The sequence below is a fragment of the Podarcis vaucheri genome, assembly GCF_965113315.1.
Source record: "Podarcis vaucheri genome assembly, chromosome: 1".
Classification (NCBI taxonomy): domain Eukaryota; kingdom Metazoa; phylum Chordata; class Lepidosauria; order Squamata; family Lacertidae; genus Podarcis; species Podarcis vaucheri.
Window position 1 is genome coordinate 70,820,161 of NC_138759.1, and position 15,194 is coordinate 70,835,354.

Below are 15,194 nucleotides of genomic sequence, written 5' to 3' on the forward strand. Positions count from 1 at the left end.
CTTCCATCTCTGTACCGCCGTGCTCGAACCCAAGGTCCTCCCCGAACACGTCCATGTCAGTCTCTGCGTCGGTCGCTCGACCTGGCATCTCCAGCCACTTCCGGCGCCATTGCTCCTCCGGTCGATCGTCCCACCAATACGAGGTGTCTGACGCCGCACCCGCCGGCGATCCTTCTGGGGAACGGGTGCTCAGTGCGGGTTCCCCGTCCGAGTCGAATCCATGGAACGTGCTGGAAGAAAGTGTGGGCGTGAACAGCCAGTCGTCGAAGAAGCTCGCTGGCATGGGTCTGTGTGGGAAAAGGGCATGAAACTCGTCCTTGAGCAGGGGTTCCTCCAAAGCGTAGTCTGGCACCCAGCTATTGGCGCTGGCCCGGGTGCCCTCTCTGGCTAGGAGGTATTCGACTCCCTCTTCCCCCCATCTGGAGTCCAAAATCTCCGTGACCTCGTTGATGGGGTCTTGCTGCGTCACCCCTCGCGTCTCCGTCCGCTCCCGGAACGGACTCGGTGCCGTCCCTGGCTCCTGGAATCTGTGAGGTGCCTTGTAGGGAGTGAGCACCGACCTGTGGAACACCGGATGCATTCTGGAACCCTCCGGCAGCACCAGTCGGAAGGCTACCGGGTTGATCTGTGCTTCGACTTGGTACGGACCAATTTGCTTGTGCCCCAACTTCTTCTTGGCTAGTGACCTGGTCGGCACTGCGTGGGCTGCCAACCAGACCCAGTCTCCCACTTGGATCTCTTCGCCAACCCGCCTGTGCTTGTCAGCTTGCACCTTGTAGGCGTGCTTAGCTAGCTCCAGCTGCCGTCTGAGTTGATCGTGTACCGCCTGCAACTCTGACGCGAACGCGTCCGCCGTCTGTGGTTCTCCGTCCCCCACTCTCTCCCGTCCCGGGAAGGTTCTGGGATTCCTCCCATTGTTGGCGAAGAACGGCGTCACCCCTGTGGACACGTGCTTCGTGTTGTTGTAAGCGAACTCGGCGAGCGGCAGGTAATCCACCCAGGTCGCAGGTTGTTGATTGGCATAGCATCTCAGGTACTGCTGCATGATGGCATTGACCCTCTCTGCTTGCCCGTTGGTCTGCGGGTGTCTTGCTGATGCCAGATCGACCTTGACATTTAGAAAACTCATCAGCTTCTGCCAGAAATTCGAGACGAACTGGCGCCCGCGGTCGGACAGGATAGACCGCGGCAGACCATGCACTTTGAACACGTGATCTATGAACAGTTTGGCGGTTTGTTCCGCCGTGGCCACCTTCGCACACGGAATGAAATGTGCCATCTTGGTGAACAAGTCCACCACCACTAGTACAGCTGTCTTGCCTCTCGAGCTGGGTAGATCCGTAACAAAGTCCAGGGCCACCCTCTCCCACGGTTCAAACGGCGTTTGCAGCGGTTCCAGCAGTCCCGCCGGTGGTTTGTGCACCGGTTTGGCCCTCTGGCAGGTGTCGCACCTCGCAACGTAGTCCGCGACTTCCCCTCTCAGTCTGGGCCACCAAAAGTCCCTTGCGACTAATTCCACCGTTTTTTCCGTGCCAAAGTGCCCGGCCGTGGGTGCGTCGTGCAGCTGCTGCAGTACCCTGGCGCGAAGTTCGTCTCCCGGCACGTAGATGGCCCCTTTACGTAAGAGCAAGCCGTCTCGTATCTGGAACTCGTCGCCCTTCGCCGTGCCCTTGTGCACCTCTGCCATCTTCGCCCGCGCGAAGGAGTCGTCCTGCAACGCCCGCCGCACCGCATCCAGGTCTACTGTGGCTGAAGCGCACGCCCACGCTGTTGGCGCGAAGATGTGCATGGCTGCCGCTGGCGTCGCCTCTTCGAGGTATTGCGGTTTGCGGGACAGTGCATCCGCCATGACGTTGGTGTCGCCTGGGACGTACTCTATTCGGAAATTGAAGTCAGCAAAGAACTCCGCCCAACGTATCTGCCTCTGGTTCAGGAACTGAGCCGTGCGCCAGTGCTCCAGATTCTTGTGATCCGTGCAGACCTGCACCGTGTGCTTGGCGCCGATCAGGAAGTGCCTCCACGCCTTGAAAGCTGCATGAATGGCCAGCAACTCCCTGTCCCAGATGGTGTAGTTCTGCTCCGACTTGCTGAGCTTTCTGGAGTAGAACGCTCCCGGCCTCCAGACCCCCTGTGGGTCCCTTTGCAGCAGGACAGCTCCCACTGCTCTATCGGACGCGTCTGTCTCTACCCGCATCGGTTTGCTGGGGTCGATATGCAGCAGTTGCTCTTCCGACGCGAAGAGACGCTTGAGTGCCTGAAAGGACTGCTCCGCCTGCTCCGTCCAGATGAATTTCTTTTTCTTGGAGCTTAGCGTGTCCGTAATGGCCGCCGTCTGCATCGCGAACCCCTTGATAAACTTGCGATAGAAGTTGGCGAAGCCGACAAACCGCTGGACCTCCTTCCGATTGCGCGGGCTCTTCCAATCCAACACCGCACGAACCTTGGCGCTGTCCATGGCTAGCCCCTTGTCCGACAACTTGTAACCCAAGAAATCCACCTCCGTCGTGTCGAACTGGCACTTCTCCAGTTTGGCGTACAGTCTATGCTGCTGCAGCCTCTTCAGCACCTCCCGAACATCTTGGTCATGGGCTTGCTGCGAGTCGGAGAATATCAGGATGTCATCCAGAAAGCAGACGCACTTCTTGTAAAGGAGTCCCGCCAACACATGATGCATGAAAGCTTGGAAACAGTGAGAACCGTTTTGCAATCCAAACGGCATCACTCTGTATTCGTAGGTGCCCAGAGGCGTGAACATGGCTGTCTTCCACTCATCGCCCTCCCTCATGCGGATGAGATTGTACGCACCTCGCAGGTCCAACTTGGTGAACACGCGTCCCTTGCGCACCGTCGCTAGCAGGTCGTCAATCCTGGGCATGGGGAAATCAGAAGGCTTGGTCATCTTGTTTAAGAGGCGAAAATCCACCACCAGTCTTTTCTGGGGCGTGTCCTTCTTCTTCACGAAGAAAACAGGACTGCCCCCTACTGCCCTGGACTCCCGGATGAAACCGCGCTGCAAATTGTGATCTATGAACTGTTTGAGTTCCTGTAATTCGTCCTCAGACATGGAATACAGCTTCCCTTTCGGCAGCGTCGCCCCTGGTAGGAGGTCAATCTTGCAGTCATATTGCCTGTGCGGTGGTAGCTTGTCAGCCTCTTTCTCGCAGAAGACCTCCAGAAAGTCTGCGTATTTGTGGGGGACTGCTTGCAACGTTCCCAACTGCAGTTGTGATTCCTCCTCCTCTCCCTCCTGTCTGGGCAGGATGCAGTGTTCTGCGCAATAAGAGGAGCCGAAGATCAGCTGTCTCTGGTACCAAGCCAGTGTCGGACTGTGCCTGTCCAGCCAACTCATGCCCAACACAATGGGCGTGTCCGACAGTTGGGTGACATTAAAACTGATGACTTCCCTGTGGTTGCCAAGGCGCATCACCATCGGTGGCGTTTGCTTCACCACCTGCCCCCCTAGCAACTCTCTGCCATCCACTGTGACGACTTGCAGGGGCAGAGTGGCAGGCAGTAGCTGTATAGCGTGCTGCTCCACAAAATCCTGCGCTATAAAGTCTGCGTTGCTTCCAGAATCCACAGAAAGCGGTACTTCGATAGTGACCCCATCGGGTAGCTGGAGAGATGCTGTGAGCTGCACTACTGGTTTGGGTGGGAGGGGGTCCATGGGTTGCAAGATCGCTGGGGACTGCTTCACTGATGCGTCTGGCTGGGCCCCAGTGCCTCTGTCTCCAGCCAGACATCGTCGTTTCCCTGCTGTGGTTCTCCTTGCTGCGTTGCTGCAGTCACCATTGCTGAGGCTGCAGTGTGCTTGTGGAGCCTCCGGGGACACTCTTTCGCCAAATGGCCTGGATCCTCGCAGATGTAACACTTCCTGTTCCCTCTAGGAGGCTTCGCTTTCACTGCTGTTGGTGCTAGGGCTCTGGCTGCTGACTGAGCCCTTGCACCTCCAACCTCCATCGGTTCCCCTCCCCCTCCTGGCGGAGGTGTGGATTGCGCACGCGCTGCTTCTCTTGGAACGAAAGAGAAACTTCTCGCTGCTTCGCGCCCTCCACGTCCTTCATCTCTGCACCAGGGACGTTCTTCCAGCCTCACCCCCACAGTCAGCGCCCTTTGGACCACCTCCTGCGTGCTTCGGGGCCTCTCCCCCCTTGCAATTTCATCCTTGACCGCTGAGCTTAGACCCTCCCAGAACAGGTCTCTGACAGGGGGCGAATCCCGGTCCCACTCTAAGGCACTGACCAGCGCAAAAAAGCGGGCGTGGTACTGCCGGACGCTTGCCCTCCCTTGTTTCAGTCCATGAATCTCCCGTCGGGCAAGATCCACATCAATAGTAGACAAAAAACACGCATCCATCGCTTTGATAAAGGCATCTGCATTCTGAAGCGCCGGATCTTTATCCCTCCACAAATTGCGTAGCCACGCTTTAGCATCCCCATGCAAATGGGATAGTATGAACCCCACTTTCTCTTCCTCATCTCTAAAGTCTTTTGCCAGCAGTTGCAGTGCGCACATTACGTCTGCTCGAAAATTGGGGTACTGTTGTAAATTCCCATCGAAGTGAGCCACAAGCCCTCCTGCTCTCCGTGCCAACCCAACCCCCTCCGGTCTGGGTCCTGGCTGCCCGTGTTTAACCCATGCTTCAAACCTGGCGTGGAGATCTCTGTAGGCGGCTGCCACATCCTCCTCCCTCTCCTTGGATGCCAGTACCTCCGCGTTCAATTGGGTAACTGCCTGTTGCAGCGCTGCAACTTTCTCTGCTTCCGTCATCTCTGCTAACCGTCGTGAGCTTGCTCCCAAACACCGATCCCCTCCTCCAGCTGCCTCTCTCTCCGCTGCGAGATATCAGGTGTCCGAAGCTTTTAAGAGACGGGTCTTACTGTCAGAGCTGCCACCAGTCCCAGCTCACATAGGACCAAGTCCGCCAGCGTTCACTTTATAAGAGTCTTTATTAAGTTACAGGTTTCATTTCCGAACTGCAGCGTGCAGCTCTACACCTTCTGCCCTAGGTCGGCGAAGACCCGTCTGAGTCCCCGCCTCTTGCACACCAGCTTAATACCCTAGCCTTGCTCCACCTCCTTCGCCTCTCCCTACGTCTCTGGGTCCTTCTGCCCCCCTGGGCCTCCTCCCTTCTACTCTCCTCTGACGCTGACCCCCCTGATCCTTCTGCCTCCTTGCGGCGGGCTTTGGGACCTGGCTCACTCTCCGGGCTGCTTACTGCTCCGGCTTCCGCTGCATTTGAACTTGGCGCGCGCGCCCAACTCTCTACTTTCCTCTTAACCGTTGCCTCGCTCTCTGAGGAGGGCGTGACCACCCCTGACTCGTGCCCTCCCTCCTGCTGACAGCCTCCGGAACCCGATGCCTGGCTACCTTCCTCCCTGCTGCTCTCAGTCTTGAGCGTGGGTCCCGACTTCCAGCTGCTGCCGCCCTCAGTTATGAGCGTGGGTCCCGACTTCCAGCTGCTACTCTCTGAATCTCCTCTGTTCCCTTCCTCCTGGGGTGTCCCCCCGGATCCCCCCCTTGCTCTGCTCACTGGGGCTCCCTTTTGGGAGTCCTCTGACTCACTGCTTAGGCTTGGAGATCTCGGGTCGTCATCATCACTCATTTTCCCTTCGGATTCCTCCCCCTCGCTCTCTGCTTCCTCCCTTCTCTGCGTCTCTGCTCCTGAACCCCTGACAATTATAAAAACATTACCTTGGATCTTGAGAGTCTAATAATTTTGCATTTGCCAAGGAACATACAGCACACTTAGGACCAAAGTAGACCTGCATTTAATACATGGTAGGCAGCTGCATATCTTGTTTTTCCTTATCTAAGTAGGGAAGCCTGATGCTCACTGTGAAGTGAGGCTTATTCCCCTGCCATTCTGATCTCACTGGGGAAGTAATCACCCAATGCCCCGGAGCTAGGGCCATAGGAAAATCCACCATATGCACCAGTGGTGCCTCTATGATTCCTAAGGACATTTTTTCTGCGCTGGCAAACTTTATAACTTAGTTTCCCGTTTTATTGCAGCTCTCCTCCGCTTACTGAGAGAGAGGTTGAGGTAAGTCACCTTTTGTTTTTTTTACTGTAAAATTCTTGAAGGCTCTTTGTCATCATATTTTGTGTGCAACATACTACCAAGCAACATTTTGTAGATAACCTTTCCATGGCTCCCTTCAAGACATTATTCGAAGAAAATCTAATCCAAACTGGAGTCAGAAGGGTCATTATTTTTAACAACAAACATTAAAATTCCATTTTAAAAATCAGCAAAATGGACAAAACTAGAATAAGGAGCAGAGCCAGCAGTCTTAATCAAAGCTATCCCAATTAGGGGATAAGATAGTCTTCAATAAGACAGCCTTCATTAAATATCAGAAGTCACTATAGAGGGGTCTGGTGAACCTCTGGCAGTAGCTGGGCCTCTTTGAAAGACCTTGGAGGGCAGGCAGAATCATGGATCATAATCTCATGAATTGTTGATGGTTACCACTATTTATTTATCTGCAACGTTTCTGTACCACTTAATTATTCGTATTTCTAAGTGGTATCTATAAAAAAGATCCATAGAAAATAAGACAATAAAACAATAACAATTTATCATAAAGCCAAACTGGTATTCACTGATATTCACTGCTGTTCTTCCTACCATGTTGTCATAGAAATGGTATCTGGATAAGACAGAGAGCAATTTTTAAAAGCTGTAGGAAGTAGTAAGGAATGTTAATGTTGTTCTTGGAGTGCCATTCTTCTCCATTTGCTTTGCTGTTCTAGGTTCTTGGCATCCATAGAGGAGCCCCATATAAATTATGTTATGTTATGTAAAAGGTTTTATGTCTGTGTTGATAATTTTACTGTTTCTAATGCCTGTTTTTATTAATTTATAATGAATATTTCCTACTATCAAATAAACTGCTTAGAGATATATTTTTTATTTAAGTGATAGCTAAATCTTGCTAAATAAATAATGAATAAAGCTTTAGAAGTTGTGGTCAGGAGTAAAGGGACTGAACTGATATGTTACTACTGCAAGCATTGATTTCACATTGGTCAGTGTAATGCCTGTGGTCTCAGTACAGCCTTGGACTGTGTGAAATGAATGTGCTTGCCTGCGGAGTAACTTCAGCCTAGTCTTCCAAGCTGGAGAATATAAATCTAGGTGGATTTGACACTTCTCTTTGTGGAAATTAATTCCTGCTAGTGTATGGAACGGTCTCCCTCAGAAGGTTTTGGACTTTCCTTCCTTGGAGGTTTTTAAGCAGAGGTTGGATGGCCATCTGTCATGGATGCTTTAGCTGAGATTCCTGCATTGCAGGGAGTTGGACTAGAATACCCTTCAGGTTCCTTCCAACCCTACAATTCTATGATTCCATGAGTCAACTTTATGCAAAAACAATTTCCCCCTTTTATACATGGATATGACTGGTAAACAGAATTCAACGAGGCCTTTCTTTTCCCTCCCTCAACAGAATGTGTTTGTACAACTTTCATTGGCTTTCAGAAATGATAGTTATACATTGGAATCAAGAATTAACCAGGCTGAGAGGGAGAGGAATCTTGCTGAGGAGAACACAGAGAAGGAACTGGATCATTTTAAAGTTGCTATTACGGTAAGAGGACCATGGTGAACATTCACTGCAGTTTACGCTGTGAATTTTGGTAGGTATTTTGAAGGCTGCTGCCAAATATGTCCCCAAATCCTGTGTTATCATTAACTGTTCAGTACTCTTATTGATGATCAGCCAACTTAAATCTCTAAAATGGCCACATTTCAATTCTGTGCCATAATCTAGAATTTCTTGTTCTGCGGTAGGTTGAATTTTGCAGTAGGTGGAACTGAATGTTGCAAAAATAATGTACTCTTGGAACTGCAGCCATACCTTGGTTATCGAACAACTTAGTTGTCGAACAAATTGGCTCCTGAACACCGCAAGCCGGAAGTAAGTGTTCTGGTTTGCGAACGTTTTTTGGAAGCCAAATTTCTGACGCGGCTTCCGCTTGCATGCAGGAAGCTCCTGCAGCCAATCAGAAGCCGCACCATGGTTTTCGAATGGTTTCGGGAGTTGAACAGACTCTCAGAACGGATTAAGTTCATGAACCAAGGTACCACTGTGCTTTTTTAACAAAACAAAAGAAGCATATTGTTTATGAGTGGTGTAATAGGTGTAAAATACCAGACAAGGGGGGGGCTGCCTTGTGGCCCTCCATAAGTTGTTGGACTCCAACTCCCATCAGCCCCAGCCATCAGTAGCAGTCCAACAGTTTCTGGAGGGTCACAGGTTATCCACCTCTGCTTCACAGTAAGTTAGTTAGAAGCATACACGGTTGCAAATTCTTCGTGGCACTTTAGCAGAAATGCTCAGAGTTCCAGGTTCTTCAGTGCAGTATTATTTATTGTGAGCTATATATACAAATATCTACAGAAGCAGTTCATACAGTCAGACAGAGTACCTGGCTGCACCTTAAGGCAAATAGGAAGACTCTTTCTCTCTGACCACACTCCTCTACACCACCACCTTATTGCTGGACAGGTTTCCCTTTTAAACCGATGACAGCCAATCAACTGTCAGCACATTACTGCTGAGTCACTCTGACCCAGCACCTCCATAGAAAGTATTGCAGGCTGATTGGATCAGCCTGTTGCATCAGCTAGCAAACTCAAGCCTGCGGACTTAGTATCTTACACAGCATTCTGTGATCTCAACATACATTTCTAAGTCAGATTGTTCTACAGAGTTCAGACTCAAGGTCCCTATGTCATGGAGCTCAGATCTCTTCTTCAGTCTCCTTTTCTGTACTCACCATTCCTTCTACCTTGGGTTTCAATGCTGTTTGAGAGGGGAAAGCAGTGTATGTGCTAGATGAAAGCAGCAGAATTCTGCTACATAGTTTACCATTTATTGCAGAGAAGTTTGGCATCATGATTGCATATGTTGTGTATGCATCAATCCTGCAGTATTTCCTAGAGTTCCCATCCTAAACATGGAGGAGGTAGTTGCTGTTCTTTACTATTTATGTTCCTGGGCAGGGAACTGCTCAATACTTGACATCATACAGTGAAGAATGTGTAATCTCATGCCTAAAAAATGCCCTAAGTAAATGCACCTAAAGATAGAGGAAGCAAGGAGCGAGGAATTTCTGCAGGAAGTCCATAAATCTCTTTATAATCGTTTATGTATACATCTTTTATACTGGTATCTTCCAGAGGAAGAGTGGGCAAAGCAATTCTTATTTGTTCATGCATTTCTTTCTCAGGTAAAAACTTATTCAAACATGAAATATTTGCAGCCCAATCCAAGCATGTTTGCTTGGGAGTGGAACCCATTGGGCTTGGTGTGTCTGGGATTGCAGACTTAGTTGCAATGGAAGCTGCACTCCTGCGCATGCTTGCTTGTGGGTGAGCTCCACTGGACATTGTAGGGCTGAAATAGGGATAGATAAGTATGTGTTTGTGCTGCAAAATAGATGTAGTAGAGACTGATGTCGTGGTACGATGCCAGTTCACACATTTTCACAGTATGGGAATTACTCTTGTCGGGAATTGCATGAAATAGGTTGCTTTTCTAAAACAATTTGCAGTATGTGTGCTTCCACTGGCATCAAAGTGCAATGTCATCTAAGAACTATGCTTCCTTTCTGGTACTGGACGTTTCACCCACACTGACTTCTTTCCTCCCATTCAGCCTGAAAATTGTTTGGCTTCTCATTTAAATGGGAAGTCTGATGTGTAAATCTCATGTTTATCAATCAAGGGCTATGTTTCTTGGATGTATATCTGAAGCTGACTCATGTTCAGGAGCGCAGCACTTTTAGAGTTGGATGTACTATACTGAAACTAGGGTTGTCATACATCCGGAATTTCCTGGACATAGCTGGTATTCAGCCCTTGTAAACAGCGTCCTGGCGGAAATTGCTGAAATGTCAGGACGCATGGCAACCCTAGTTTCGGACGTATGGCAGCCCATGGCGGTAGTGTAGATGTTGGCAAATTTTATTTAAAAAATAGCTCCACAACTCATTTTTTATTTTTAAGATTTTGCAAAAACAACTCAACATCTTTGGGCAAAACTAAAAACGCTCATCAACAACTTTTGTGTCCAGATTTTCACTTCTTAAAATGTGGCAACCCTACTGAAACTCACGCAGCAGGATTTACTTTCTGTATCTCCAATTTCCAATAGTAGAAAATTGCCGTTCTACTTGTTGAAGTGCTTCTTCCATGAGGTGAGGAACGCTGCCACTGCCCTATTTGTTTTGTGATGAAAATACTCTTATCAATGGGAAAATGTAGAAAGAGCCCACTGCTGGACCTAACCAAGTATCAAACTTTGAAAAAGGAGAGGTTGGAGGTGATTACAATGTAGCAGAAGCCCTAGTTTTCTTACTTTCTAATTTGCTTATCACAATCATCATTCTACCTCTGGTTAACCAGATAAACTAAACTGTAGGCCTGTATGCACATGATTTTGATGGACTGCATCTCAAATGTAAAATCAGTCATTAGATTCGCCAAGAAGGGTAGCACAATGAAGAAACTGAAGATGAGCTAATTGAGGATTGTAATGTTTACAAGATTTTCCACTGGAATTTTAAAGCCCCATTGAAGGATTATCTGTGCTTTTAAATAAAAATAAAAATGAACAAATCTTTGCTTGCAGTCAACTTTTTATTACTCTTCATTGTTTCGAGAACTGTGAGATTAACAAAGCACAAATAGTATATTGCCTTAACCAACAAACAATTTGTAGATCATAATAAACTTTTTATCTTACAAGGGCAAAAACCCACTCTTTAAAGCTGAAACACAACAAATGGCAATTCAGGTTTTCAATGGATTGTCCTTTTCTCCGATTCAGCTTTAAAGAGTGGGCTTTCATGGGGATAGCTCTGGAGCAAAAAAAGAGAGTGCTTGGACAGAGAGCTTTAAAGGATGGACTATGCCTGGAAAGCACAGAGGAAAAGTGAGTGTGGGTAAGCCCTTGTTTCATGATAGCATGAAGTTTGATTCTTTGTAGTCAAGAAGTGTAATGATATCTAGAATATAAGATCTTGATTTGATATCTGTAGTGGAATTTCAAGCCTTGTTTAGGTTTTGGAAACTGTAAGTAGCTGTACAATAGAGGGACCTTTTTATGTTTGCTGTGCAAGAACTTTCTGTAGTTTTAATGGACCCAAGGGACAACAAAGGTGGACAACCCTTGAACTGTAAAACCACAATGACTTCATTTGCTATACATGCTCCTTGATTTGATACATTAGTTCATGCTCTCGCTTCAGTCTTCAGCTGCCTTGTGGCATCATTCTGAGCACAGAGACATGTATCAGAGATTGTTGGAGGACATGGCAGTGCTGCATCGTTTAGCCTCTAGATTATCTAGTCGAGCGGAAATGGTTGGAGCTGTTCGTCAGGTAAGACTCTTGGAATCAAATACCCTGCATCAGTTCCGACTTCACTACTTGAAAAAATAAAGTTTTGTAGGAAGCGTTGGCTATAGTCAAGAGAGACAAACATGGTCCTAAAGCAGAGTTAGAAATCTCATACCCTAAGGCTGCATGTGGCCCTCCGGGCCTGCCTCTCTGGCCCTTGGGACTCTCCCTGGGCCACACACCCTCTTCTTGTGGAACAGCCTTCACTGACCTCCACACCTGCTTGAGATGCTTTTCTCTGGCTGGAATGGGTTATCAAACTGTGACCATGCCTCTTGCTTGCCTGGACAGAGGATAGAGAGAGGTACATTGAAGTCTGACCAACTGCAACTCCCTAAGGTTTCAGGCAGATATTTTGTGAGACTTTCTAAAGATCCTTTTAATTGCAGATGCCAAAGACTGAACAAAAGACTTTCTATGTGCATAGCATATCCTTTACCACTAAGCTGTGGGTCTCTGCCCTCTGGCTCTCTAAAACCATCATTTCAAAAGCTAGCTGAAGATCAGGAATTGGAGCTGAAGTGTAGGTGGCAAGGCAAGACACAGTGATAGCAGCAAGAACCTTTATGGAACTCACAGAACTGGCCAACAGGGACAAAGCTGGGCCACTCCCACTTCCAGCGTGATTGGCTGTCTAAACTTCCAAGCTGCAAATCATGACTAAGAGTTTAAGGGCCAATGGCAGAGGCCCAAATCTTGAAATGTTCTGTGATTGGATATCATGTATTGAATCAGAACACAGGGGCTCAGAATTCTTAGTCCAGACTCAAGCTCAGGCAAACATAGACCACTGAATACATAACAGGAGCCACTTAGGAAATTATTGCTAGAGGTGTGTCTGTGCAGTTTCCTCAGGAATTTCCCTTTAAACTGATCTCAAGCCATACTTCCAAATTACTACTTTGGTTCAGGAGTTTGCTCTACCCAGAGGCGGCCCAATGAGAGGGAGTTAGGTCATAGGAAATAATGCCCCAATGAGGTGGGGTATCCTGACATCCTGCAGAGGAGCCCATAGGGCAAGGTAACAAAGTAGGTTGGTTGCTTGGAGCACCAAAAATAGTTCCCTTGAGTTCTATCTTTAGTCACTTCTTCCTAGGTAAAGCTAGGACCACACCTCTGCCTTTGTACTGTAGCCAGATAATATGATGGTGTTGTATTACCGTATTTATTTGAGTCTAATGCATCATTCAAAATCTTAAAACCAAAAAAAAAAAAATTGCTGGAGAATGTAAATGTGTCATCAAATCTAATGCACACCTTAATTTTTGCAGCATAATTTGGCCAAAAAGGGTGAGCATTAGATTCCGGCATTCTTCTAGCTTGAGATGATGTCATGCATTTCTTGTTGAAAACATACTTCTGTGCGATGCTTGATCTCCTCCTTGCAGGAGAAGCGCATGTCAAAGGCCACTGAAGTTATGATGCAGTATGTGGAGAACTTGAAGAGAACATATGAAAAAGATCACGCTGAGCTCATGGAGTATAAGAAACTCGCCAATCAAAATTCTAGCAGAAGTTATGGTTCACCTGGTAAAATAGTCTCTTCTTCCCCACCACACAATATTTTAAAGCATGTCTTTATTGCTGTGAACTTATAGTTAACTGCTCTCAAATCTACATAGATATAAAAGCAGATTATCAAGGTATTTGACCCAGTTGCACTTGTAACAAAAAAAAGACATATGTCCTAGTCTTAGATAATATACTGTTTTGCTTTAAAAGCACATTTGTTTCAATATAAAAAATATCTTACTATTTTAGTGCTGGCAATGCATGTCTGTTTTCAAACACTAATTCTTATTCTTACTTTTGTTGGCTTTGTTTTACTATGGTACAGAAGATGGTGTGCCCCGTACATCAAGATCCATGTCTCTTTCTGTTGGAAAGGTACTCTTCCAAGTTTTAAAAAGCTTTAGTTTAATAAGTGTTTTTTTTTAAAAAAAAAAATCCCAGCGACTTAGATTCTCCATGTACTCCAAACAACTTGCTCATTTTTCTTTCTTTTTTCAAGCACTTCCAAAATATTTTCCCCCAGCTTGAAACGTAACTTTCAGGAAACCAGTTCACATATAAAAGCTGCTGTTGCAGTAGAAAGTCAACAGGGAAGCAAATAGCAGTTATCTTAAACATTTTTTTCAATTCATTGTATATCATTTCCCAGAAGTCTTTACTTTTCTACAGGACCCACACTCATAGATTTAACCCCTTAGGCTCAAACTATGAATAAAGGTCACTCCTGAAAGAACCCATGGTTTTGTCCTTTTTTTCTCCTTTCCCCTAATCTGCCTGATATGCAGCCTATGAAAGTAGAAGTTGGAGTCACTTATGTAATGAAATATTTTTTTATTATTATTATAGATGCCTCGAAGACGAGTCAGTGTTGCTGTTGTTTCAAAATTTGAGCTCCCTGGCCAGTCACCTACTGCATCGCCCATACCTTTGATGCCATCCCTGGTAAGGTTTTTCAAATTTCTAACATTCTAGAAAAACCAAAGCTTTAAAGAAAAACCTTTGCACACAGGTGTAACTGTGCCACATTTTATAAATCTGAGGCTATTTGAGACAACAGTCATATAAATAAAAAAAATAGATTCGCATCAGAAGTAAACTATGTTGATACACAGACAGAGGTGAGAAATATACCGTTAAACAGAGATGGGGAACCTGCGGCCTTCCAGATGTTGTTTGACTACAACTCCCATCCATCACTATTAACTATCATGGCTGTGGCTGATGGAAGTTGGAGTCCAACAAACATCTGAAGGGCTGTAGGCTTCCTGTCCCTTCTATAGAGGAGGTATTTAGAGATGTTCTGAACAATACTAGGCTTCCTGAACGCAGGAAAACACCTACTTTATGTTTGGGGACCGTTCACATTTTTATGTATGTATGTTGAATACACCTTCATGTAAGAAATACAGTTCTGTTGTTTGCTGCTTGAATGAAATTGAATGGACATCTTTATCCACAGTCTGAGTCGTCAAATGGAAGAAGCAATCTGACATCAACTCCCGTCTTATCAGCGCTTATAGAGAAGTGAGTTAACAAATATTTACTATATTGAGAATTGTAGAGCAGATAATTCCTGCTGTCATAAAAAGAGCTTTTTTCCTTAAAGAGTTTAGAATAAGATCAATATTTTGCCAATGAAGGTAGATACAGTACTTTAAATATCTTGCCCATCTGCATTATTTATACCTGTTAAAAAATGTTAACAGACATGGTCCATGCTATAACCTGGCAGTTATGTCTCTCAAAAAGTTATCTGTACCCATCCCAGAATAATGTGTATTATAAAAGGTTAATCCAATGTTAGTTGTACTCAGAGTAGACCCATTGAAGTTAATTGACATGACTAACTTGAGTCCATTCTGTTCTGAGGTAGAACTTAGATAGTGGCAACCTAAAGTCATATCATGCTGAATGAAGGCTTTTAAACATGAGAATAACAAATGCCCAGCCCAGGCATTGTTTAAGGTTTTATCACAAGATTTTTCTTAAGAACACAGGATGTGCTTGTGTTTGGGAACTCCATGCATGGACGTACTTCCTAGAAAGTTTACTGTATATTGGCAGCTTTTCTCACAGGGCAGAGCACTTGCCTTCAGGAAATACAGCACATTTGAAGGAAATGTCTTGCTGACATTTCAGAATTATGATTAGTGATTTGTTGAAGGGTCCAAGATGATGCTGTGTTTATGTAAAGTATCTAGCTTTTCCACAGCAATGAGAATTTCAGTGGAGTTTTTCCAGGATGATTTTTTTTTTTTTTAGAGGGGAGA

At 46.4% G+C, this 15,194-nt stretch overlaps 1 protein-coding gene across 2 annotated transcripts in view; it reads left to right on the top strand.

Annotated features, from left to right (window-relative positions):
• The window catches only part of IRAG1 (inositol 1,4,5-triphosphate receptor associated 1), a 95,084-nt gene that overhangs the window by 71,723 nt on the left and 8,167 nt on the right, over positions 1-15,194 (top strand). For both annotated transcript variants that reach the window (XM_082192835.1, XM_082192836.1), the window contains exons 26-32: positions 6,016-6,046; positions 7,455-7,595; positions 11,263-11,394; positions 12,801-12,942; positions 13,250-13,299; positions 13,771-13,866; positions 14,384-14,448. In XM_082192835.1, the coding sequence (XP_082048961.1) occupies positions 6,016-6,046; positions 7,455-7,595; positions 11,263-11,394; positions 12,801-12,942; positions 13,250-13,299; positions 13,771-13,866; positions 14,384-14,448 (657 nt within the window). The remainder of the gene's footprint in view (positions 1-6,015; positions 6,047-7,454; positions 7,596-11,262; positions 11,395-12,800; positions 12,943-13,249; positions 13,300-13,770; positions 13,867-14,383; positions 14,449-15,194) is intronic.